The sequence below is a fragment of the Phycodurus eques genome, chromosome 13 (assembly GCF_024500275.1).
Source record: "Phycodurus eques isolate BA_2022a chromosome 13, UOR_Pequ_1.1, whole genome shotgun sequence".
Taxonomy (NCBI): Eukaryota; Metazoa; Chordata; class Actinopteri; order Syngnathiformes; family Syngnathidae; genus Phycodurus; species Phycodurus eques.
In genome coordinates, this window is record NC_084537.1 from 12782996 (window position 1) to 12810793 (window position 27798).

A 27798-nucleotide genomic window follows, 5' to 3' on the forward strand; every position below is an offset into this window, starting at 1 on the left:
GCTATTTCACATAAAGGGTAGTCTGGGAAGTTGCAAATTCTAGCAACGAAATTTCTAAATTTGCGGCAATGGATTGCTGCAGTTCTCCTCCTCTCCTGTAGGTGGCGCCCCTTCCAGCCAGCGTTGGATGATTTGGTGCAGTTTCGTGTGCAAGCAAACTGCCGAGTGCCGAGCTTGGCAGCGAGCGAGAGAAGACGGTCGAGCTTTTCTTTTTTTTTTTTTTTTTTTTTTTTTGTGTGTCCTCGTCTTCCAATTCTAATTTTCACTATTTTCGAAACTTGTCGCAAGTCAAACACATACCGAAAGTAACGCGACGCAGCCTTCGTAAAATGTACGAACTCTTCGCGGTGGAGTAGGGACCCTTTTTGGCTTTAACTGGTGTAGAAAAGGCAACCGAGTCGAGTCGTACGGCCAAGGGAGAGAGCCGCCGGGGGAAGACCACGGCACAACCGCCGCGAGCGCCACGGGGATTCGGGGGGCGAGAGGGAGCCTGCCGGGGCCCTCGACTGCTTTTTCTTGATGCGCCCTGCCTGTTTCTTCGCCTCAGCCGCGCTCCGAGATGGGAGAGACCAAAATTATCTACCACCTGGACGACCAGGAGACACCCTATCTGGTGAAACTGTCTGTGCCGGCGGACAAAGTCACTTTGGCAGACTTCAAAAATGTCCTCAAGAAACCCAATTACAAGTTCTTCTTCAAATCTATGGACGATGACTTCGGGTAACTGTTGATAAGTGGTTTATAACGTTGTTTTTAGCGTGTCATTGCCACATTGGCTTTCCTTTGTTAGCCGCTAGCGTCCCTATAGCGTTTGTTTACATTGCTTGTGAAGCTAGCCTGCGCTGTTCGTAGCTTGTCGCACGTCGACCAAATTTTGCATGTGGCAGTTTCGTGAGCCTCCGGCGAATAGCCTGGATGACAATGAAAAGCCATTTTTTTAAGAGCGCGTTGACGAGCGTCACATCTGTCAGCAGCTGGCGGATATGTATGGAACGCTAGTGCTAACAGGCTAACGTCCGAGGTAGTTCGTCCAGCAGGCCCCTATGGAAGGCGTTTGGGCGTGTATTCAGTATTCTGCTAGTGCGATGAATTGTCATTGTACTAGTACGCTCTTTGTCCTCATTATTAAGACAATTCAGTGCACGAGTGGAATGACTATGAATCACTAATGACGTTTTTTCCCCAGCGCTGCCTTCCACTACTGTGTGACATTTTGGCATGCTCGTAAAGCAACTAACGGTGTACTAATACTAGTAGAAGAAAAGCGTACACTAATAGACCGCCTATGGCTACTAGTAACGTCCCCCCATTTCTGCCTTCCACTACTGTATGAGATTTCTATGCACCAGTAGAATGACCATGGCTTACCAGTGACAATTCTTCCCATGACTGGCTTGCGCACTAGTAGATTGACTGTTGTGCACTAGTAGAACGACTATGACTTATGAATGAAGGTTTTTTTTTTTACTACAGTCTGACATTCTCCGCTCTTGTAGAACTGACTGACTTACAAGGGAATTTTTGTTTCAAGTACTTCCTATGCCTTGTCTACACAGCACTAGAATGACTAGGGCGCACTAACTTTAGCATACTAGTAGAATGATTGTCTTATTAGTCATGTTATTTCCATTATTGTATGTCTGTGCATTAGTAGAATGAGTGTTATACTCGCAATGTTTTTAAGCTACTGTCTGACATTTCTGCACACTCGTAGTAAAATTACTAGGCTACACTTGTAGAATGACTCGGGTGCACTCGTAGAATGACTGTTAAAACTAATATTTGTTTCCACTTCGGCCTTCCACTACTGTATGACATTGCGTCACACTAGTAGACTAGGGTGCACTATTAGCACAACTGTCTTACTAGTGATGTTTTTTTATTACTGCCTTCTACTACTTTATAACATTTCTATGCACTAGTAGAATGAATATGTCTTACTAGTGTCTGTATTCCACTACTGCCTGACATTTATGCACAAAAATGGAATGACTAGGGCACATTAGTAGAACGATTAGGGGGCACTAGTAGAATGACCGTCTTAGTAGTGATGTTTTATTCACTACTGTATGCATGGCATTTCGGCACACTAGTAGAACAAGTACATGTTACTAGTGAGGCAAAACTGCACGACTCAACTCAACTGTGTATATATAAAGAACTTTTAAAAACAACCACAGCTGTAGTTAACACCTCCGTGCTACTAGTACTAGTGAACCGCTAGATGTTGATGAGTAGGATTTTATGTCACCAGTAGCACGCAGTTGTCAACTGGTGCACAGTTGTCCCTAACTAGTTGTCCGACTAGTATGCCAAAGTTGTCCTACGAGGGTGCAGAAATTTCATACAGTATTGGAAAGCAGTTGTGGGGAAAAAAATATTCTAGTAAAACAGTTATTCTCTTAGTGCGCCATAGTCATTCATGCACCGATTTGTCTTCCTCGTAAGGACAGAGAGCGCACTAGTACATTGACTATAAGCTAGATCTCAATTATGTCGAATACATGGACAAACTATATGCGCCGTCCAAATTTGGGATTTGGCAGCTTTGTGAGTCCCGGAAAAAGTTCTGAATGACATTTAAACCCCCTTTTTTTATTTTTCTTCTTTTTTTGAGTGGGTCGACAAACGCAGAAAAATAACTGGTTACACTTTTCACCTTTGTCATCACCTAGGGGGATATATATATGTATGGGCATTGGCCAGCTATTGCTAACAGGCTAATGTCAGAGGGGTAACTGGTTGTTTGCGCTAGTTTGTCCACTAGGCCCCTGCTGTTGTTGTCCATTAGTCAGAGGAATGCTGAGTTGTACTTAGGAATGTGCCGTTCATCACTCTGGCAGGTTTATGGCCATGTCCCTTTGTGTTAAAACTGGAGTAAAAAGGTAGACGTGTTAGCGTCCTCCCAGACAGCGTCTACCAAATAGTAAAGTGCGACGTTTTATTTTAAACACTTGACCCAGGTTTCTCAAGTTGCTTTTGGTCAAATTTGAATAAGGGTGGGGCATCAACTTGGGCAAAATGTTTTGAAAGGACTGCTATTCATGTTGGGAAAGGTAAAGGGATACTCTGTAAATACACCTGTGACTTGAACAGTATCATAATAAGAAATAGCAACCCGTCAGGCAGGGAAGTTCTTAGTGGCAGGCCTGCCAGATGCAGTTGTCTGAGGCAGAAGATTATTCCATTTCTGTATTTATTTATATATTTTGTAAGGAGCACATTGTAGATGAGCCCTTAATCCAATGCAGATGTTGTCTGGATACCAGCAGTCTAATGAAAGTCAGGGATTAAATTGTTGTTAAGAACTGCTTGTTTTTAAACATTTATTTAGGTGCAATAATTAATTTTGTACTTTTATGTGCAATACATTTTAATTGAATCATTAAGTTGTATTAATGTTCATATTGCATAAAATCATGCCAATTACAGTGGTGCCTTGAAATACAAGTTTAATTTGTTCCGTGACCATGCTTATAAGTAACTCAAAACCCTCGCGTCTCAATGAATGCAAATACCATTAATCCATTCCAGGCTGCCGCCCCAAAAAAACCCACAAAAAATTGCGGTGTTTTTTAATTAGAAAAATAGCACTATATAAAATTTTACTTTATCAAACATATGGAATGACATCATTAAATAGAATGTAAAGAAATAAACCTTTTGACACAAGTTTTTCTTCAATTCAATCAATGTTGTGCATCGCAGAGGATAAAGAATACTGTATGTGCCTTTGAGTATCGTTAAATCATGTCTACATGTGTTGCTTCATTGTTTTCATTCAAATATCTGTTGCGTAAAGGGTTGTAACTCTGTGACACTAATGCTGTTCGTTAGCTTGTCTATGGCATTTTGCGTTGTGTGGCAACATTAAGCTATCCAGGCATCGATCCATTTTCTGAGCCGCTTCTTCTGACTAGGGTCGCGGGCGTGCTGGAGCCTATCCCAGCTATCATCGGGCAGGAGGCGGGGTACACCCTGAGCTGGTTGCCAGCCAATCGCAGGGCACATATAAACAAACAACCATTCACACTCACACCTACGGGCAATTTAGAGTTGTCAATTAACCTACCATGCATGTTTTGGGATGTGGGAGGAAACCGGAGTGCCCGGAGAAAACTAACGTAGGCACGGGGAGAACATGCAAACTCCACACAGGCGGGGCCGGGGATTGAACCCCGGTCCTCAGAACTGTGAGACGCTCTAACCAGTCGGCCGCCGCATTAAGCTAGCAGAAGGCAATGTTATGTGGTGGTTTAAATACACATTTCTCTCTTATTTGTTTATTTATTTGTGTTTACTTTGACAGTAAACATCAACTGGAACTGGTATTAAACAGCTTGTAGCCTCTTTTTGAAGAATTGTTCACTATCTCTGCTTATTGTTGTACAGTGACTTGAGTTGAGTTCACCGGCACCATACAGCACTCATATCTCAAATTTGTGCTCACAAGTCAAAGTGAAAAAAATGGGCCGAACCACGGGCTTGTATCTCATGGTGCTACTGTATACTTTTTAGCAATAAAACCTCTGACTTGTTTTTGATGAGCACTAAAGCCTACTACGCTACTGTATTTTAATTTTGGTCATGATGGTGGTACTTTGATCGCTAAGTATTTCTTATGCTGTAGGTGGTACCTGGTGTATAAAGTTTGAGAACCACTGGTGTTGTGAATGTCACTATTCAATCAACCCCATTTGTCAGTGTCTCCATTGCCTCTAAACGCAGCCTGAGATTTTATTGCCCAGGGAGTGCTTTTGTCTCTGTAAAGGTTTACTGAAACCAACCTTTGTTTGCATTATAGGGTGGTAAAAGAGGAAATATCTGACGACAATGCAAAACTGCCCTGCTTTAATGGACGTGTGGTGTCATGGGTAAGTTCAAATGCATTCTTTGTATAATTCTTTTCTCAATTTTGTTGTTTTCAAGCTCTGAATCATGACATTTGTTTGGTTTAGTGACAGTGGGGTCACTGTGTGCATTTGTATTAAAAGAGGATTCCCTGTTTTATTGTGAGAATGTAAATCTTAGACAGCAGCTTGGTCGAGCTGGAGAAACAAAAGTCAAGCACTCAGCAGAGCGTAGAACTCCACAAAGGCCAAACCTGTTGATGCCAGATGATGGTAGTGTCAATTTTTCTACTGTAATAGTATACATAAGTAAACAGAGCAGTTTGTAATTCTGCTCTTGATGAAAGAAAACACGGTTAAAAAAATAAAGGAGAAAATCTGTGCGTGCCATCTTCCAGAGATCGGAAAATGACATGCAAAATACATGTTGTAGATGGTTGATGCATAGCGTAGATGGATATGGAGAGGGAAGCTTTCTGAAGCTTTCTTCTTTTTTGTTGGTCATATACAGTCGTGCATTGATTTACAGGTTTAATTTGTGACCAATTTTCCCCATTGAGATAAATTAAAATCTCATCAATCCGTTCAGCCCTCAAAAAATGTCACCTTTTTATTTACGTTTTTAATAAAATGAAATAGCACTATTGTAAAAACATAAGAAAAGACAATGTAAAGAAATAAACTTCTTTTACAGTGTAATTGCTGTACTGTGCCTTTAAAGGTCAGAGGACAAATATTTAAAAAAAATTCTTGATAACTCTAGAACCCCTTTACAAACCACATATGCCATTTCGAAGTGATTATATGGCAGATATACAGCAGTTAAATCGATAAATATGATGCAGAATGCGCCTTCTGCTTTTTGCATCCCGCGCCTTCCGGTCTTTGTCTCTTTCCGGCGCTGTGACGTCACACAAGCCAATCATCCAGTTCATTCGGCGGTGTGTGCTATTGTTCCATGCTGTTGTTTCCGTCCTTGTATATTTGTTGTCGTATGATTTAACGATGTCACGATTGTTTATTGTGTAGCATTTGGTTGTACAAATGGTTAAGGCAGCGGCAAGTAATTTTTTTGGGGGGGCTTTCCAAGTGAAGAAGGAAAACGTGACCAGTGGAAAGTCAGAGTTACTCGACAGGGAAGAAACGTGGTCAGCTATGGGGGCCTAGCAAGCATTCCAAACTCTTTGCCGATCACTTCGAAATCGGCATGTTTTGAGAAAGCATTGGATACACAGGTGTAGTTAGGCAGAGGCTGAAACCAGCTGCGGTGCCTACTATTTTTCCGACGGCCATCGGGACCTCCACCGGCAGCAAGAGAACTAAATCTCGCATCCGCCACGATGCACCAGCTAAGCAGCGCAGACAAGAGGTGAGCATTTCCTTGTGTATACCTACGACTCTATTATGGTTACTATGCACTGGGGAGTAGGAAAAAAATGACCCACACAGTACATTTCAGTACTGTCGTCTATACTTTTGCCTATATGACAAGCCAACAGACACACGGCAAAGACTTTGTGTACGGCATGTTATAACGCAACTCAAGCGAGGGGCACACAATATATAGGAATACTGCATCCAATGTAAACGCTTGTGCCGTGTCACTGAAATGTATATGAATATATAATACATATAGTCGTGCTAAAAAATATTGGCACCCCTGGGGTGCCAATATTTCAAACCATGAGTGTATAAAAATGCATGCTTTTGAAATACCGTCACATTGAGCCAGTGGCCACTCTCTTCTTCTGTTGTGCAGCTTCTAATGGGCTGCTCGTCATTGTTACTGTCAGGTTCCGACCTCCTGATCAACTCAAAGATGTACGCTTTGACGATGCCAAGTTCAGTTGGGTGTTCCTCTACGCCGAAATCCTCCTCCACATATTCCAACACGTTGCTCGTCATTGCGTATAGAGTGTAGCGCGCTGTGTTTGGCAATTGCAATGTCACTTCTTGTAGCCCTTGCGGCGGATAGAGTAACCACACCCCAGTGTCTTGAGCTTCGGGTATGTTCGGGTGCGGACTCAATATGTGCCATAAAAACCTAATTTCTAGCTAAACTATGGTTGAAAACTTGCTGGAAGTTATCTGCATGTATTACATAACATAAACAATGCAAATATAAATTTTAACTAACCCCATAACATCTTTGTCATCTGACCTTGAAGGAGCTTGGCTTAGTGAATGACATCAGCAGCTCATATTTGTGTGTTTGACTGTTTCCATAAATGGCTGAAAGTGGACCGGCGACTGCGACTTTCCTTGCCCATGTGCGTCCGCGTATATGAAGCTCGCTCGTACTCAAATTTTGCGACACAAAGCATAAAACCAAGTAAGTGACGGCTCGTAGCACGAAAAATAAGTCATTAGTCAAGGTACCACTAGATGTATAAAATTTACTTTATCGCAGTATTAATGCTTGTGCTTCAGTCTCTTCACATCGAGGAAAAATGCAGCTCTGTTGCCAATCTACATTCAGTTCTTTTTATAAATCTTGACTGGTTGAGTTTGCTTAATTTGTACTGAGCATTCAGGATTTACTGGTTTCATTGCTACATTAATGCCTTATTGCATTAAGTTCCATTTCCGATTCTGTTGTCATCATTATACTTTGTTGTTTTTTTCATTAGTGGTGGCATCACAATTAAAGTGTTAAAAAGTCAAAACACATTTGTAGAGCTAATGTTTTAAATGATCACTGACCAGAAGTTCTGATGGATTATGTTGAACTCAGGATGGATATTTTTCCTGAAGATTTTGGTTGAATTACAAATTGTCCAAGTTCAGTGGCATTCAACTTTGGAGCTTACTGTACATACAAACTTGGTTTGTACTTGGTGGAGGTAATAAAGTGTTTCAGTCATTGCTGTCTGACATTCCAGGCTCTGGTTGCTAAGGCACGTGTGTGCGCATGCGTCTCATCTGTTCCTCAGCGAGTTTGTCTTAACTTTTCAAACTTTTGAACCCGGCATCCACCCACCTCTTGTTGCCAGGATCCATTGTCCAAATCCAAGAGCATTTTTACTGTCATTCCATCCTCTCTTAATACAAATGAAGTGTTTATCTGACCGCAGCCTGCTTTTTGTGCCACGTTTGGCCTACAAGTAAGGTAAGTTAAACAACAACATCCACGTCTGGTTCTCTGGGTAGTGTCTGGAGTTGGTAATAGAAAACCACGAAATGAATACCATGTTGGCCCACAACACAAAATCCGTCTCCAGGGTCCAGTGCATCTTCCTCATAATATCATTATAACATACTGTACCCAGAAGCAGCGCACACACCAAATGGCTGCTGTGCCTAATGCAGTGTTTCCGTGGGCATCATTAATTTTCTTGAGCAATTATGTGTTTTCTATCAAATTCAAGTAAAGTCTATACCCCACATCACACCGGGCGACGGGTCTGAACTCGACTGATCTGTCGTGTAGTGTGCTGGGTTCAGCAACTAGTTTTCATGAGTGTTTAGTTTACTAGTTTTCCTGTATTTAACGTCGCAGATGTAACAGCCAATCAAAAATGCACGAGCGTTCACATTAAAAAAAAAATAACAATTTTTTTTTTTTTTTTTTAAAGCATCAGCGTGACTCAGCTGGCCGCTGCCAAGCTGTTCCAATACAGTATTTCCAAAAAATGTGAATATTAGGGAAAAGTTCAACTTTAATATATTATAGATTCAGGGCCCACAATTTAAACAATTTCATGTATTAATTTGTTTATTTTTACATAATTTGGGCTTCTAACTCATAAAACCCACAAAATCAGGAATTCAAAAAATGAAAAAATACTGTGAAGAAATCACCATTTACTTCTCAGTTTTTGTAGAAAAAAAAGAGAGAAATTAGGGTCACATTAAATCAATCAAAATATGGTACTGTATTTTTAGGACTATAAGGCGCACCAGATTATAGGGCACAATATCAATGAACAGTTCTATTTTCATACATAAGGCGTACCGGATTATAGGGCGCATTAAGCGGAAAAAAATAGATAAGTCAAACTTTATTCAACTCATTCACAATAACTCACGACATTGTTTGGTTGTAACACAAAATAATACACTCACTTTTCCGTTCATTCCTCTTTCACAAATCCATCAAATTCTTCATCTTCACTGTCTGAGTTTAAGAGTTGGGTGATTTCGACATCAAGCGTGCCGGATCCCTCTCGTATTTATCCGAGTCAGTCTCGTTGCTGTTACGTAACTGTCCAGTGAGGATTGCAGCCTTCGTGAATGCTCGGACGACACTTGAGACTGATACCTTAGCCCAGGCATCCAGGATCCATTGGCAGATAGTGGCGTAACTCGTTTTCTCCCTGTCTTGGTTAATGTGTGTTCACTTCTGTCATCCAATGCTCCCACGCAGCTCGCAATTTAACTTTGAACAACCTGTTGACATCAATATCTAGCGGTTGGAGTTCTTTGGTTAAGCCACCCGGAATTGTGGCAAGCTCCGTATTAGGTTGCTCCATTTGAGTTTTGACAGTATTTGTGAGATGGACGCGCATGGAGTCGCAGATCAATAGGGACAGAGATTTGTGGAAAAAGCCACCCGGTCTCTTCCCGTAAACTTCTTTCAGCCACTCACAAATCTTCTCCTCGTCCATCCAGCACTTTGGGTTTCCCTTGATGATGACGCGGGCCGGAAACTTTTTTTTTGGCAAAGTCTTCCTTTTGAAAATGACCAGTTTGAAATCCGCTTCGTAAGCATGTCTCTTTACGTGCCATTTTGGGGTCCTTATACACACACCATAATATTATGTTGACGCACAGTACGTATTACTCCGCGAGGCTCCTGACTACGGTAGCCGTAATGCTCCAACAAACCATCAAGCAGTGCAGCTTCATAGCTTACCAAAGTTAGGACCCCACCTAATCAATCGAGGGGTGGGATCGGGCCCAGGAGTCCACCGAGAGCAGCTCGGTGGACGGGACACGTCCCACACCGAGGGAACCAGGGCAGTCCTGCCGGCCCCACCAAGGCGCCCCGACAACTGGCCACCCGGAGGAGGCCGCAAGGACCCAATCCCAACCCACCCCCAGGAGAGCCTGGCGCCCCCCCGAACCTGCAGGGCCCACGATGCAGCCAGTCCCCGCCCTCCTCTCTTGACTTTAAAATTGAATTACCAACAAGTGAAATCACAGGAAAAAATGTGCTGTAAAAAAAAAAAAGGAAAAGAAAAAGAGAGACTGAATGCATCGAAGAAGGTTAAATGTCACAGAGAGGTTTCAATTGTTCATGCTAGTACTCAACAAATACTTAGATTTGCTTTTTAATGTTGATCCTCAGGTTATGATTGTAATTCTTATTCATGTTTTAGTGTATATAATTGTTTTCTCAAGACCATGTGTGCACGTTTGTTTTTTTTCCCCAAAGTTCCACGAATCACAAAAGGTTATTTCTATTACAATGTGTCAGCTTATTTGCGTCCACTGTCCCAACGTGTTGTTTCAATGAGGTGATTGATGGCTCTCTGGTGTCCAAGGGGGTTGGCCTGCTATAACCACAGCAGAGCAGCAAGCCAACACCCTCCGGCCTGTTACATTTTGTGACAGCTGATTTTGTCTATCAAATTATTTTTAATAGCTCATCTTTGTGCACATCAACTGACCTCCTGAATAAATCTAAAAACCATTGCACTTTTATCACAGCCTGATCAGGCTTTCTGTTCTCAACAGACTTGCACAAAGGATGCAGTGCAATATGGATGATGATCACAGCGAGTCAATGCTCTATTTTTTTGTCCAGCCAGCCTTAATTTAATCAATTATGTTAAATGACTAAAGCAACTCATTTATCAATTAGACAAACTCTTCTATTGAAAATGCCAAATTCCACTTTGTGGTAACAATTTGCCTTGGGCAAATTTGTCCTTTTACTCAATTTGATGGTTGTGATTCCAAAAATGATTAAATATGTATCTTTACCCCAATATTGTATCCTCAGTGTATGTAGACTACTTTTACAAGTACTCACCATAACTTGCACAGTTATGAGATGAATATACAAAAGAACAATTGAAATGGAATGACAGGATTAAGCCTCACCACTGTATGGAAGGTAAACATATGCTGTGTTAATGTTGTCAGCAGCCATTTTATTCTCTCCACTTTAGTAATTAGGTCCCGCCAGACTCCTATACTTATTTACAAGACTGCCCCCCTTTTGGGAAAGTAGACGACTACTACTAATGTTATTTCCTCCTAGCTTCCTGTAAACATTTCTATTACTGACATGTAATTTGTCACAATTGGTTAGTGCAGATGACAGTAAAAGCCATACAGCGCTTGAATTTGGACATGGTGTCATTGTTGTGTAAAGTGCGTAAGAACTACATTCCTCTTGGTCATCTCTTTTTTTCCTCTGACGGACACACCTCTGCCTGTTCACAGCTGGTGTCTGGAGACGGCGCCCACACAGATGCAGGTTCAGTGGCAGACTTGGAAGCAGCGCCCCCTTTGGAGAGGACAGGCGGCATTGGAGACTCTCGACCACCTTCTTATCAGTCAGTATATTAAAAAGGATATTGCACGTGACTTGTCGTTTTGTGTGCTTGCAAAAGCAAGATGCCATGTGTTCTTTGTGTGGCTTTCGTGAATGAAGCCCTCAGTCTTTCCTAAAAAAAAAACCAGACTAACAGCGGAAACCATGACGTGAATAGAAATGACAGCTTGTTGAGTGCCTGGGATAAAATAATGTGTTTGTCTCTCAGACAGTCTTCTAGAATCAAATATTTGATGAAAGGCTTCAAGGGGAAGATCATAATGCTCAACAACCTGAAGTCTTTAACTGTAAAGCTTTATCACACTCCGAAGCATCGGCTGAATCAAGCTTGTGTTTATGCTGAGTTCCAGTGCAGCCCTCCGGATTGAAATTCCTTGGCTTTGCAAAGACGCCTGCTCTAATTGTTCAGTGTTTTCATCATTTGTGGTAGTAACAGGCCTTCCACTGTGTGGTTTGTCAAGAACAGATCTTTTTTTCAAGAAACTTGCCATGGATTGTGTGACTTGTACTATTCCTTTGAGCAGTGACAGCCATTAAGTTTCTCAAACTGGTGCTGACATGCAGTTACGGACTGAAACTTACTTGCCAGGCGGTAGTTTTGCAAAACTGCCCCAATGTCGGTTTGTGAGCCATGGGTAAGGGAATGATATGCTTACAATAACTGCATAGTCTAAACTGTAAAATTCCGATGGCCTCACGTCTGTCCAAATAATACCTAGGTTGAAATGAAATATTTAAAAAAGTGTATACTGTAGTGACTTTTGGGACACCCTGTATTTAAATATTATATTGATGCAATGCACGTTTACGGTATCGCTTTTCAAACTGTTCCTTCTGTGCACTGCCTCCATCTGTAGTGGGAAAGCAGCAAGTGGTCGGGACAGTTTGGACAATGACACGGAGACGGGCTCTACAGTGTCGCAAAGAAGAGAGCGTGATAAGCCGAGACGGAAACACAGTGACCACGGTCAGGACTAGTATTTTTGCCTTTACCAGAATTTTCACAGCGAATGAATGTATACTTGTTGTAAATGCATGCTTTTATTTTGTAGCTTCACATCTACGTGTGCTATCTCCGTTGGGATTCCTCTTTTTGTCTTGTCTCGACGAAGCAGTAGGTTCTCCCACTCGTGATGCTTTGTTTCCTCCACAGGTGGTAGGCAGAATGGGTACTCGTCACGGCCGGCGGGGCGCGGAGGGGTGGAGTATGACAGCTGCTCCTCTTTCATGAGCAGCGAGCTGGAGTCCACTTCCTGCTTTGATTCCGAGGATGATGACGCTACCAGCAGGTCAGATGTTGCTTTTCAGAGTGTTGAGTTGTACTTTACAATTAGCGATGACAAAAGATGTTTTGTTAGCGGAATACCTCTGGAATTACAGTCAAGGAAGTTTGAAAGAAAGCTTGTTCTACTGCTCCGCCAACAGCTTTTTAGTGACCACCCCCTGAACTTTAGGTTTCCATTGCATACTGAAAGTCACCATCTTTAAGTGTAATTTTTTTTCAGAGGTCACTATAATTATCTATTAAGTGCCTCTTGTGGAAGAGTATTTTCACACAGAGATATGTCTCTTCTGTTGCCCAGGTTTAGTAGCTCCACAGAACAGAGTTCCTCTCGTTTAATGAGACGACACAGACGCCGCAGGCGGAAACCCAAAGCCTCCAATCTGGACAGGGTGAGATCACACAAGTCAATTTCATAGTTGTTCAAAGAAATAACAATGTGAGAGTTTTGGCTGGACTCATTTCCCCTCCTCCCATTTTTTTTATTGTTCTTGTGTCCAGTCGTCGTCATTCAGCAGCATCACAGACTCCACCATGTCTCTCAACATTATTACGGTTACTCTCAACATGGGTGAGTCAGTTGCCAGACTTCATAGACACAAAAAGACCATTCATCGACATGGGTTATACACACATTCATAGAAATAAAAAAAAATTTGTTTTCAGTTAATGATAATTAAGTATAATTCATTTGTATAGCTTGTTGCGTACAGTTATTATTCAGAACTTGGATTGATATTCTCAATTATTTTTAATGTAACCTAACCATCCATCCATTTTCCAAACCGCTTATCCTCACTAGGGTCGCGGGCGTGCTGGAGCCTATCTCGGCTATCTTCAGGCGAGAGGCAGGGTACACCCTGAATTGGTCGCCAGCTAATCGCAGGGGACATAGAAACAAACAATCATTCGTACTTGCATTCACACCTACGGGCAATTTAGAGTCGTCAATGAACCTACCGTGCATGTTTTTGGGATGTGGGAGGAAACCGGAGTACCTGGAGAAAACCCACGCAGGCACAGGGAGAACATGCAAACTCCACACCGGCGAGGCCAGATTTGAACCCCGGTCCTCAGAACTGTGAGGCAGATGTACTAACCAGTCGTGCCGCCCCACACTTATATATTCAAAAAAAAAAATAATAATTCATAGAGGTCTCCCTGGTGAAGTGTTCCGGGCACGTCCCACCGGAAGGACGCCCCGGGGACGACCCAGGACACGCTGGAGTGACTACGTCTCTCGACTGGCCTGGGAACACCTCAGGATCCCCTCGGAAGAGCTGGATGAAGTGGCTGGGGAGAGGGAACTCTGGGTGTCCCTGATGAAGCTACTGCCCCCGCGACCGACATCGGATAAGCGGTAGAAAATGGATGGATGGATGGACTGTTCATAGACTATTCGTAAACATAATGTGAAGGAAAATTTTAATCTGAACAAATTTTATTTTAATAACTTGCTTCGGTTACAGGTGGCACGGCAAGCATGGTCCATGCATAGTAGGTTAATTGCCCGTAGGTGGGAATGTGAGTGAGAATGTTTGTTTGTAACTGACCTGCGATTGGCTGGTGACCAGTTCAGGGTGTACCCCGCCTCTTGCCCGAAGATAGCTAAGATAGGCTCCAGCACGCCTCCAACCCTAGTGAGGATAGGCGGTATGGAAAATGAATGAATGATAAGTGTGTGTCTATGAATTCTCCAGATATCAGTAAGTCAGTGATGTTAAGGTATAAAATGTCCCTGGAGGGGGGGAAAAGGGAATGTACAATGTTTCCCTGCTATATCACGGTTCTTCCTTCGCACCCCCGCTGTATTACAGATTTTTTGGTTTTCATGCTTCTTTACAGTAATATATATGTCCAAGTTTAGAGTTGCACGCCTTCAGTATAGGACCAAGTTGTGTGGTGACATGCTGGGCAGCACTGAAGGATTATAATTATATGACATCAATGCTAATTTCCGTTATTCCGTCTATGGCATTTCACATTATATGTTAGCATTCACCTAGCACACTTTCATTAGACTAAATGATGTGGTTTGGTTGAGAATTTTATTATTTAAACATACAATGTTTTATTCACTTTTTTTGTCGGTTTTACTATAAAATTCAACTGGGAGTGACAAGCGTCTTAAAGCAACCACGCTTTGCCTCTTGTTCATAGAACTGTACGGGTGAGAGGGAGATCAGGCGCTAAGTAATACTTAAAAATTGTATTTTAATCATTTTAATGTGTTTAAAGCATGTTACAGGAGTAAAACTGTTTCGTAAAATGTATGTGGTCACCTATTGTGGGTGGGTCTTGAACGTTTCCCCACAATAAACGAGACTTCACTGTACCTGACATTTGTATGCATGCATGCAGTACTCAATGGGTCATAACATTAAATACCATGTAAAACTTTCAGAGAAGTACAACTTCTTGGGCATCAGTATTGTGGGCCAGAGTAACGAGAGAGGAGATGGCGGAATCTACATTGGCTCCATCATGAAGGGCGGAGCTGTGGCTGCCGACGGACGCATTGAGCCTGGAGACATGTTGTTGCAGGTGTGTGGCTATGTTTGTTGCATGCAGTGTGTGCAAAATGCACCCAGGGAATGTAAAAATGTGTGTTGACACATACCTGGGACTAAAGGAATGTGCGTGTGGTCTGATTCCTGTCAGGTTTGCGTCCAGCGCCAGCAACTGAGGTGAAGTCATTTGAGAGCAGTCAGCTTCTAAACTAAAGTCTGTCATTATTCTTCTACAGATTTCAGATTGTTTTTTTCCCCCCTACGCCATTATTTTTTTTCTTGTTTTTTAAATTCCTTTCCACAAATGAGTTTATGTTCTGGTGCAAGGGGCTTTTTCAACGTTAGCTTTCCAGTTTCATCTTTGGTTAAGATGGCTTTATGTAAACGTGCTTTCCAACTAGTGCTTCATTAGCCAGATGCTAAAAAAATTGTAAACCAGGAAGTTTGGGGTTTTTAATCTCAGGCTACAGATACATATTGTAATAAACACTGATAGTTTCCGTTCTAAGCAATTGAGCTTCCTACGTTCAGTTGAAACACAGCCAGTCCCACTGATTCCTCTGTGGTTCCTGAGGCTGTGAAAATTTTATAACTCTGTAGGAAACAATTTAGCAATAGGCCTATTTGTGTTGTCATAGTTGGAATGGAAAAAAATATTGTGTGGGAATTATAAGATGCCTGGCTTTGTGGTTTTTGTCATTAATTTAAATGTATTCCCATAGTCGGATTTTCCTTGGTCAAAATCATTGGCAACCGTGTCTAAATATAATGCTAATATGACTTGTGTGTATAGTTCTAGATTTCACATGAACTCTCATCTTCATTTTAATTTTTTTTAAGTTTAGTCTGGTCTTGTTTAGTCAGACTTTACATTTGTTTGTATGGAATATCTTCATTTTTTAAATCTGATATATGTAATATACAGCAGTTGACCACGCTATAAGAGCACACTAGTTGTTTGTAAATTTCTAATAATTTTTTTTTGGCTATGTAATGTTTTATGGGGCAGGTATTCTGGTTAGTTCAACCCAGGTAAAAACAAAACAAAATCTCCTTTGGGGTTTTGTCAGTGAGGATTATGTAACATCTCTGTGTGTCTTGTTCATAGTGTTCTCTTGTTTTGGGTTACGTGCAGGTGAACGACATCAACTTTGAGAACATGAGCAATGATGATGCAGTTCGAGTACTAAGGGACATCGTGCACAAGCCCGGGTAACAGGCACTCACCAGCGTGTTCACGTGCTCATCAATAAACTTGAACACTAGTTAAGATGACTCTTGGACCTGTCCTGTGTCTATAATTCAAGGATTAATGTTGAAATTGTGTTTGTTTTTATTTCCAGTCCCATAACTTTAACTGTGGCCAAGTGCTGGGACCCAAACCCACGGAGCTGCTTTGCTCTGCCGAGAAGTAAGTGCTTTTGTTTTGGTTGTAATAACATCAATATCGCAACTAAATAAAAAGCTTTTTGGTATTTGTCTACGTTGGCTTGAGATGAATCAACCCTACATTTGATCTTACAGGTGAGCCAATTCGACCCATTGATCCTGCTGCGTGGGTTTCACATACTGCAGCAATGACCGGGGTGTATCCTGCTTACGGTATGAGCCCCTCCATGAGCACCGTCACTTCCACAAGCTCCTCCATCAGCAGCTCCATTCCAGAAACTGAACGTAAGTCCAGTCTGCAAGTCTGAGGGCATGGATGGATGGAGGGACGAAGGGAGTTCAGGTGGCAGGGAGTTAACCAGGCTGTAATACAGGTGCATCTCAATAAATTAGAAAAATTTCATGTATTTCTTAGGCTTTACATGATCAGGATATTTGGGACCGATCGCCAATCAGCAAGTTTAAAAAAAAACACGATCACCGATCCGATCACAAGATGGAGCAATGTGTCTATTTAAATTACCTGTTAATTTACTGTATATACTTGTGTACTTCATTGCTCAAAAAATTATATTTACAATAAATACTGTATCTTTGTTCATCTATTTATGCCAGTGAGGCATAGTGACAGAGAACAAATTAATGGTCTTCTATTAGATGGCAAGAAGTACATACAGTAATTAATGTGACATTTTTGTTTGTTAGTGTGCCGTGAGATTTTTCAATTGTAAAATATGTTCCTTGGCTCCATAAAGGTTGGAAATCACTGCTCTAGTCAGGTCATGTATTCTAATCAGTCAGGTCAAACCAACATCACAACATGACAGAAAAAATGGGTGCTAACTTACTGTAATTCAATTACTTTATTGGAATTAAATTACTTCACCCAAACCGAAACTTTAAAGCATGATTCCACAGAACGGCAGCATGTTTACGCACAACAGTTAGTGCTAGCACAAGCTTGCTAGGCTACATGACGTTTTGTTGCCTGCTTGCGAGCCGTATCGTATTAAAAGTACGGGAACATACCTCAAACAAGCCTTTAAACGAACGTCCTCTCCTGAGCACCGGTGACCACCAACAGACGTTTTTCCCCATTGTGTTCTTGTAATACAGTCTGCGCGATACACTCTGGTTGTCGTCGCCATGGTAACGAGTGTATCCGGTCGCATATGAGTTGACAAGTTAAAGCCCAATGATCGTAAAAAACGGGATGCGTTGGTATCGTAATACAAGATTTTATTGCAGTAGTCTGACATTGTGCAATTGTGAAAGAGCAAATTTGTCTTGTCTGATCCGGGCATTACGTGTTGTCTGTCTCTGACTTGTTGTCTGTCCCACACCGTCTGTGTTTTTTTTTTTTTTTTTTTAATAAATAATTTTATTGGCCGGCAGCTATTTACCGTACTACGTCAAAAGATCGAAGCCTAAAAATAAACTAGCTTTTGGATTCACATATACTGTGCACGGTGGCCATGCGGAGTAAATGTCTTTCGGATCGGCGAATTATGACATTAAAAAAGATCAGCATAAAATGCTAAATATCGGCCGATACGGATCAGGCCGATCAGATCTGTGTAAAGTCCAGTATTTCTGTAGTTCAATTCTCAAAAACTCATACAGGTTCACTATTTATTATTTTGGTTTTGACTTACAGCTTACACCTTGCGGTAAGTTGCAGGTGTTTTTACTGTTGTTTTGGCAGTGGATGTGGCAAAATTTGCACATGCGCGCACACACAATCACTAAGTCCGGTCAACAAACAGCTTCTTCATGAAGTCATTTAAGTGAATAAAGCAAATATTTCTGTAGGGCCCAATGCATGTGTTGTTGGTTTTTGGGCAGTTAAAAATTGAAATGTTGGCAGGTGTACGTCGACTCCCATATATTTTTTTATTTGATATTCATGCTCTGATTTATAAAAAAAAAAGAAAAATCAGAAGTTACTCACAAATTACTCTTTACTTGATTAGTTTTTTCATTGAGCACTTTCTTACTCTTAAGTAAATATTTGGATGACTACTTTTACTTGAGTCATATTATGCTAAAGTAACAGTACTCTTACTCGAGTACAATATTTGTCTACTCTACCCACCTCTGATTGACAGTGATATACAGTATAATGATTAATTGTAATATATATGTATAGATGTACAGTATATGAAACTGTTGAAAGACTACAATTTCGTGTAACAGATCTCAAAGCCCGTCATTCTTTTTGAACATCTGAATCTCATACTACTTTGAACACCTTGTCTCCTGACGGATCACTATCAGTATTCCCCTCAGAAGTGTTAGTAAATCTTGGAGAGCCCGGCCCTCTTACCACATTCCAGCAACTAGTCTGCAGATTTTAGTATGTTCAGATGTTTACTGCATTCAGCCTCACAGCTAGCTTCCATCTGCTCAATAATCCTTGTCAAAAGTCAGCCATAACTCACAACTTTCATCTCCCCTGTAATTTTGTGGAGGACCATTTTATTTTTTCGTCCCTTGAGATGAATTGTATTTGTCTCGTGGCACTTGCCCGACCGGATTTATTCTTATCGACCCTGTCTGTTCCTGTGAGTTCTGGCTCTGTTTTAGGGATGGAAATATGTTATTTTGTGTTTAGACTTGAACTTGTAATCATGCCATTTTAAACACTTTTAAGAACAAAAGGTGAAAGATGTCGGGCCAAGAGTTGTATCGGTCTCTTAAGATTGCATCAGTCAAAAAGAATCACATAAACAAGCAGGGGAAAAAAACACATGGTGTTGCAATTTTATGAAAGGTTTAACACACTCCTACAACATGGTTTATATTTTCACTAAATAACTCAGAAAGCAGTTGAAATATAAAGAGCTCAAAACAGCCCCTGAGCCTGAGCTACAGAGCACATTTCTTGTCATTTTGCCCTCAGGAAAATTCAACCCAGTATGACATTACTCACTACTCCCAGCAGGCATTTCAGAGCGAACGATTATGCTCTTTAATTTAGGGAAATGAAGGAATTACTAACCTAAGTGGGAGGCTTATAAGGCCAATTGAGGGCAAAAAATTAATCACTTAGTTGGGGGGGAAAAAAGTCTAATCTTGCACAAAACAATAAATAAAGTGTGAGGATCATTGCATCTGTATTTGTGTTTTAGGGAGGACATTCAGTTCAAACTGTTCAAGCTGTTATTGAACAACTTCGAGGTTTTGTTAAGATTGAAATCCAAGTTAAACAAAGCTAGTTTAATCCATCCTGGTTTTCTGTCCAGATACAAGACTGGTCACTTTAGAATCCAGGCCACAAGAAACCAAATATTATTTCTTATGATTTCTAAGACCAGCGTATGCATTTAAAGCATAAAAAAGAGGAACAATGTGAATACTTATTAGCAAAATCAGCAAAGGCTTGATTATTTGATGGCTCTAAAAAATTACCACATTGTGTGAGTGGTGTTAAAAATGATCTTCTCTGAAAAAAATCCAGCCGACAATGGCTCACCTTAAACGTTAAATATTAAAGTTTACAATTCCTGTCGAGTGGGGACAGCACCAAGGACATTAAAGCCACAAACTCGATAGCCAATCAGGATTCAAGCTAGTATAAAAAAATATATAATTTGTCAGCAAAATAGAAATGATGAGAGGACGAGTGGGAGTTAACTGATAAGCTGACAGCTAACCTATCTCCTTTGTCATCATTATTTTCCAGCAGTCTGGGTCACACAAAACTTTTTGTTTGGGGAAGGAGAATTTTGATTGTCGGTGTGCAGATTGTGTGGAGTGCTTTGTGTACCCCACTTAAAATGGGACTCAATGTTAACCTGAACATGTCCTCTCTTTTCTCACAGGATTCGACGACTTCCATCTCTCCATTCACAGTGACATGGCAACAGTTGCTAAGGCCATGGCCTGTCCAGAGTCAGGCCTGGAAGTGCGAGACAGGATGTGGCTCAAGATCACCATCGCTAATGCCTTTATTGGTATGTCTGGAAAAGCAGACTGTTAAAATATTTTTTTTTCTTAACCTTGCCATGGCTTTGAGCTTGAAACAGCTTTCTTCTTTTGTGTGTGCAGGTTCTGATGTGGTGGACTGGCTCTTCCATCACGTGGAGGGCTTCACAGATCGCAGAGAAGCCCGTAAATACGCCAGCAACCTGCTGAAGGCTGGCTATATCCGACACACTGTCAACAAGATCACCTTCTCTGAGCAGTGCTACTATGTATTTGGAGACCTCTGTGGCAGTAAGTGAAATTGAAATCTCCAGTAAAACATGTTGAGTCTGGTGTGTTGCGACCAAGCACTGCTGTAAATAGCGAAATTCTGTGAGTGATTGACGCACAGCACGGTTACCGACTGGTTAGCACATCTGCCTCACAGTTCTGAGGACCGGAGTTCAAATCCCGGCCCCGCCTGTGTGGAGTTTGCATGTTCTCCCCACGCATGTGTGGGTTTTCTCCGGGTACTCTGCTTTCCTCCCACATCCCAAAAACATGCATGGTCAATTGATTGAGGACTCAAAATTGCCCGTAGGTGTGAATGGTTGTTTGTTTCTATGTGCCCTGCGATTGGCTGGCGACCAGTTCTGGGTTTACCCCAGCCTCTCACCCAAGGATAGCTGGGATAGGCTCCAGCATGTCCGCAACCTAAATGAGGATAAGCGGTACGGAAAATGGATGGATGGTTGACACACACCCAAAATGATTTGTAATTGCCTATTGAGGTCATATGATGGCGACACACATTAGACAAGGCTATGGCCTGCATAAATGAAGCTTCTCCCCTAATTTAGACACATTTTCGGGTTCCCAAGATGCCACAAAACGTTTTACTAACTAAAAATGTGTTTCAAGCATATGGACGGTTAAAGCTATTTTTGAAAAAAGTTATATACAATCTATCTTTTTTTTTTTATTATTCCTATTGCCTGTCAGTCAGGAACGTCTCTCCCACAATAAACGGGGGTTCACTGTAAAATTATTAGCATGTATGGAAAGCAGGCTAAACATCCATTTCCTCCTTTTTGCCCTACAGATATGACGCATCTGTCTCTCCATGAACATGATGGCTCCAGTGGGGGTGCCTCAGATCAGGACACGCTCCCCCCTCTGCCTCACCCTGGGGCAGCTCCCTGGCCTATGCCTTTGCCCTACCAGTTCCCTATCCCTCACCCCTATGACCTGCCACAGCCCTTCCATGGTGGGCCAGCTGCTGGCAGTGCTGGAAGCCAGCACAGCGGTGAGTGCAGTTACAGAATGAGTGTACTATGCCTGCCAAATGACACAGACACACACACACACACACACACACGGCTGAAATAAGTAACAAGTGACATTTCAACATTTTTTTCACAAAATATATTTCCAAAGGTATCATTGACATGAAAATTTTACCAGATGTTGGGAACAACTCAAGTAATCCATACATACAAAAAAGTAGAACAAATAAGATCAGCAATTAAGTTGTGTGTAATAATGTGAACTGACACAGGGAAAAAGTATTGGACACATCAAGAAAGGTAGGTGCAAAAAGGCATGGAAAACCTAACACCTAAAATCTATGAATAATCAAACAGAAATCCAGACCTTTGTCAGTGCAAAAGAATATCAGCTGGTTCAGTCCTAATTGATGGCCTACAAAAGGTCATTGCCAAAGTGTAAGTCAAAACACGTTTCATGATTGGTAAGAGCAAAGAGCTGTTTCAAGACCATCGCAAACTAATTGTTGCAAAACATAACGATGGCATTGGTTACAGGCGTATATCTAAGCTTCTGAATGTTCCAGTGAGCATGGTTTGGGGTTACTGACATTAGTTTTCTGAAGTGTTCATGAGCCCATGTGGTGATATCCTTTACATATTGTCGGTTTTTGATGCAGTGCCACCTGAGGGATCGAAGGTCACAGGCATTCAATGTTGGTTTTCGGCCTTGCCGCTTACATGCAATGATTTCTCCAGATTCTCTGAACCTTTTGATGATATTATGGACCGTAGATGATGAAATTACTAAATTCATTGCAATTGTACGTTGAGGAACATTGTCCTTAAACTGTTCGACTATTTTCTCACGCATTTGTTCACAAAGAGGTGAACCTTGCCCCATCTTTGCTTGTGAATGACTGAGCAATTCAGGGAAGCTCCTTTTATACCCAATCATGGCACCCACCTGTTCCAAATTAGCCTGTTCACCTGTGGGACGTTCCAAACAGGTGTTTGATGAACATTCCTCAACTTTTTCAGTCTTTTTTGCCATCTTTCCCAGCTTTTTTGGAACGTGTTGCAGCCATAAAATTCTAAGTTCATGATTATTTGCGAAAAACAATAAAGTTGATCAGTTTGAACATTAAATATCTTGTCTTTGTAGTGTATTCAATTAAATAGAGTTCGAACATGATTTGCAAATCATTGTATTCTGTTTTATTTATGTTTAACACAACGTCCCAACTTCATTGGAATTGGGGTTGTAGTATTTGTCTGGCACTGTCTGACAAAACGTGGACATTTCAGCTCACTTATAACTTGAGAAATCACTTTGCAGTAAATTGCAGATGTTTTGACTGTGCATATACACACGTCCACACACAGCAACATCAGAATTTGCATTTTATTTTGTAATAATTTTGTTTTAATTGATGTTCATGCTATGGTTAAATAAGTGAATAAATAAAGTATTATGAATTTTAACTGAAAGGACAGCATGAAACCTACTGACACAATTCTTGGAAGCAAATCAAAGTGTAGATTTTTTTTAAAAAAAGAATGATCTCTGAAAACACGGTTCACTATTGACAAATTTACCATTGTTTTATTCTGTGGAACCGGTCCTCAGCTATTTGATGAAAAACTGATTTCCAAGTTTTTGTGCTCTTTCTGAAAAACCCATAGATGCCGCCAAAGCCCTGTCTAAATGGGAAAATAGTACAGTGATTGGTGTGAAAAGTATGTTGAAGTGATTCACCTGACTGAGAGACAAGCTTTGTAAATTGGAGAGGACCTAAATTTAGCCCAGTTTGTTAGTTTAAGTTACACAGTCTTTCCCGCATGTGCATGTATACGCCCACTGCATTTTTTTAAAATAAAATAATCTGCAAGCAATTTATTTTTAAAAGTAATGTAATATGAATTAGAATTTTTTTTTGGGGGATCATAGTTTACGGTAGATTAACGGTTTAGACTAGTACTATAGGAAATTATAAAAAATTTTTAGTGGGGTGTAAATTGCTCACCTTTTAGTCACCCTGTCTTGCAAAAAGTATATCTTGTATAACACCATTGTGATGACTGGTCTTTTAATCCAGAAATTGGACCAGTGACCCATGTTTACATTGACTCTGCTCAAAAGCCTAAAATGAGATATCCTACCTCTTTCAGGAGTAAACAAATTTCCTCCATCCAGCATGCCCAAAGAGCCTACCTTCTACCAACTTGGATTTTAAGCATTCACCACGTAGGAGTGGAAAGCCAGACATTGTGGTTGCAGCAGTTTGCTCAAATAACAGCAGTATTTATCGAGCCTACAGTCTGCCCACACCTCAAACATCCGGTCCTGATGCTATCTGTGAAACGTTTGAGTTAGTCCAGTGGTTCTGAAACATTTTACACCAAGTACCACCTCAAAACATTACTTGCGTTTGGGAGCTTTCAAGTAAATTTTTCCCAAGATGTTTTTCTTTGTAAAATAAGGCTTTCATCTTGCCACCCTACCCCATAGCCCAGACATATGAAGAAGACTGGAGATTACTGACACATGTACTAAACAACCAATACTTGGCTGAAATTCCTGTAGCTTGTTCTACGTTGCTGTCAGCCTCTTAAAAGCCTCCCTGACCAGTTTTCTTTTGGTCTTTTCATCTATCTGTTAAGGTTGTCCAGTTGTTGGTAACGTCACAGTTGTGCCATATTTTGATGGTATACTTAATGCCATGGAAATTCTTTTGTAACCTTCTCCTGACTGATGCTATGGTAGCTCTGCAGACTATAGCTTGTTCTGTAAAATGTGATGACAGTAATGTCAGAAAACGCCTACTAGAACAACTTACCTTTATTTGGGGTTGATGAGAGACACTTTAAATGTTGGCAGGTGCATTCTGACTCTTATTTAACATCAGTTTACATGTGATTGGTTAATTCTGAACACAGGCACAACTCCAGTTATAAGAGGGTGTGCACAATTGTGCAAAACCATTATCTCAGTTTATTTTTACTTCACCTCTCGAAATAATTTCTGATTTTCAATTGTGTTTTACAGGTTATAAGTCACAAATGGGGGGAAATGTTTTTAAATTAATTGTCTTCGTCTCATTTTTTTTTAATATCCCAAAAATCTGGCATTTGAACAGGGGTGTGTAGACTTTTTAGAGACACCGTACATGGTTCTTTCTGTGGCGATTCTGTGAGGTCTTATGTAAAAATGAGAGGCCTTTGTGCAGTCATAAAATTAAACCATGTAATCTCTAAAAACTGGGTCAAGATCTGTGAGGCTTAACTGTTTACTGGCACCCCTGACGTGAGCAAGCAGCTCATGTTTGTGACTCAGATTTGAGTAAATGATTTATCCGTAACTAATAGTTACCGTCTGCTCTCCTCTGTCGACAGAAAGCAGCGGTTCAAACTGCAGCAAAAATGAGGGGCGGAAATCTGGTGGCAGCGGGAGCGAACCCGAGATCAGGAGCCACCGAGCTCCCAGCGAGCGCTCGGTGGCTCCCCCTAGCGAGCGAAGCGTCCGTAGCTCCGCGAGCCACCGCAGTGCCACCTCCCATTCACTAGCCTATGGACAAGGCCTCGTCTACGGCCCCCCCGGCTTGCCCCCGCTGCCGCCGCATCTGCCTACATCCGCCCCCGGCGCCCCCCCAGGCAGGGAGCTGACCTCGGCCCCTCCGGAGCTCACCGCGTCACGCCAGTCCCTGCGAATGTCCGTGGGCAACACCGGCGAGTTCTTCGTCGACGTGATGTGACTCTGGTTGTAGGGCGAGCGAATGAAAACGTAGCAGATCAGGCCCCCTCGTGTCCGAGGACAATTGAGGTGAAGGTTGCGGCGGCTGCATTCTGAGGCCTCGATCCCAAAAGCATGGATGCCAGCAGTCCTGTTGTGTGTGCTGTGAGAAAAAAATGTGTTCCGCCTCTTTTGTGCTTCTCTTTTTAGTAGTTGTGGCCCTACTTTCTTCAGTGAAGAAACACTTCCACCCCCGCCCTCTTTTTATTCAAGATGGAACCAAAGCGCCTGTCAGTTTCCGCCTCTTAGCAGGGAAGATTTAGTGCAAGGACAAAGACACTAAGTAAGAGAGGGAGGGAAATGGTGGAAACAGACAGATGGGGAGGATGACTCAGCGCTTTTCTACATGAATGTTTTTCTCTTTGCGCTTCCCTCCTGCCTGTCTTCCTTATCTTACCATTCTTGCCCCCCCCCCCTCCCACACACGAGTCCAGAACTGACTAACAAAACAGAACAAAATCGTATAGAACACTACTAACTGTTAAAGGTCCCCTTGCATCGATTATTTTTTTTTTTTAATCTTTGTCTTTTTATCAGGTTTGCAAGATCATTTGGGCTGAAATTCCCAGAATTACCTTTTTTTAAGATATTCTAGCTGGTCTTTTTCGCCTGGCAGTTGAAACGTCTGTATTTCTCATGAATATGTACCATGTAAATAATAATAATAATAATAATAAATAATAATCTGATTGGATGCTCATCATCTCAATCTAAATGTGGAAAACAGCTTCGCTCTGATTGGCCGTTGGTGAATGGCGATACCTTGGTGGCTGGGCCAAGCATTCATAGCGAACTTGCGTTAATTTCATTCGACGTGGGGGGGTTCTTATAGTATTGTGAAGCAAAATTGGACTGTTCGCCCGCTATTAACGAGTCACAACTCTGCAGTGGACGTGTCACGTGGGTGGAGTAAAAGAGAAGAGGATATTTTGAAAGCGGATCCCATTTAATCACTATAGCATAACTGGCTCACAGCATTCATCTGTCGCGCACTATTGGAGACAGTGACCGCAGTTACAGTCAACATTATAAATATAGTTAAATATCGATCTAACTCAATACACATATTTTTATATACTGTATTAGCATAGTTTGTTGGCGGCTGCGCAGCCAGCTGGCTGACTCGCTCTGAACCTTAAATGCACTTCCAACAGTCTGAAAGCTTATTCTATGAAGCCGTCCTCCAAACAGCAAAATTCCGGTTAAAAAATGCTTAGGAATTTCTCCAAAAATAAATTGAAGCCATTTATTCCTCAACCTGTCTGAGTTTGGCTAGTGACACGTTGCCACTCAGCAATTTTCCCCGAGATGAGGAGGCATGTAGCAACCACAAAATGAACAGGTGCTTGAAAAATAAGTTAAATTTTGACGTCATAAACTCACGGAAATATGATCCGGTCGTTTTGTAAGCCTTATGCGTTTATCATCTTTTGCATTCAATAAACAAACCACAGAACCAGGTCACATACCCATTTTGACATACATTTTGCATAAAACAGTAGAAAAAAATGGGATTGATGGAAGGGGACCTTTAACCATGTTCCGACTTACATGTTTGCTTGACTTATAAGAGAAGAAGAGAAAAACCTAAGTCAAGATAATTTGGTCTGTCTTACTGTCATAATATTTTATCATGTATGTTGTTGGTCACAGCTAGTTTTATTTTACAATGCAAAACACAAGCCTGCAGTTCAAGAGTCCTTTATGCACGACATAATTTCCATCTCTTAACCCAAGCATTTTTTTAGTTGGTCTTGTTCCCATGTATAGTGATAAAAATTCTTACCATGTCTTTCACACTACTCTTTCATCCAGGAAATGCCTTTTTATTTATAAATATAGTTTTATGACTTCACTTTGACTCTGTGTTGTGTTTGTGTGCGTGCATGTATATGTGTGTTTGCACAGACAAGGTTTATAACTTATATTTTTAGTAACTGGGATCAAATGTGCATTTAGGAGCAGACAGTAGGAAAACAAGTTATGTGCATGTCTGTCGTAGTGCAGCACATAGCTACACTTAAAACACAATTTAAATAAACATTTTACCTATATAAATGTTGGAAAACAAACAGCTAAAAAAACAATTAATGCAACTGTACTTTACATAAAAGTTAAATAGAACTGAACTGTACTTGATGAATGTACTGTAGTAGATTAAAAATATGTCTATGTGACTTATGCACAGTTTGAACATTTAATTCGGTGATTCTTTCACATACCACAAGGAGGAACCCGCATAATACTAGTTGTACTTGTACGTAACTGAGAATCACTGAGATGGACAGTCTGTGCAGG

General features: G+C 41.3%; 1 protein-coding gene and 1 long non-coding RNA gene across 2 annotated transcripts; one reads left to right on the forward strand and one right to left on the reverse strand.

The window, feature by feature from the left end:
* The first annotated feature begins 242 nt into the window (after window positions 1–242).
* On the forward strand, window positions 243–27355 carry LOC133411254 (segment polarity protein dishevelled homolog DVL-3-like). Its single transcript, XM_061693367.1, has 15 exons — window positions 243–720; window positions 4805–4874; window positions 11244–11356; window positions 12213–12322; window positions 12509–12644; window positions 12939–13029; window positions 13139–13208; window positions 15042–15181; window positions 16283–16359; window positions 16491–16558; window positions 16672–16821; window positions 20361–20492; window positions 20587–20754; window positions 21545–21748; window positions 25104–27355. Exons 1-15 carry the CDS (start codon window positions 560–562, stop codon window positions 25460–25462), a joined length of 2049 nt encoding a protein of 682 aa, XP_061549351.1. The 5' UTR covers window positions 243–559; the 3' UTR covers window positions 25463–27355.
* LOC133411255 (uncharacterized) lies at window positions 12395–25926 on the reverse strand. Its single transcript, XR_009769645.1, has 3 exons — window positions 25396–25926; window positions 14191–14274; window positions 12395–13020 (listed from the first exon to the last, which is right to left on the reverse strand). It is a non-coding gene; the product is annotated as an uncharacterized LOC133411255 (long non-coding RNA).
* Window positions 27356–27798: the final 443 nt, after the last annotated feature.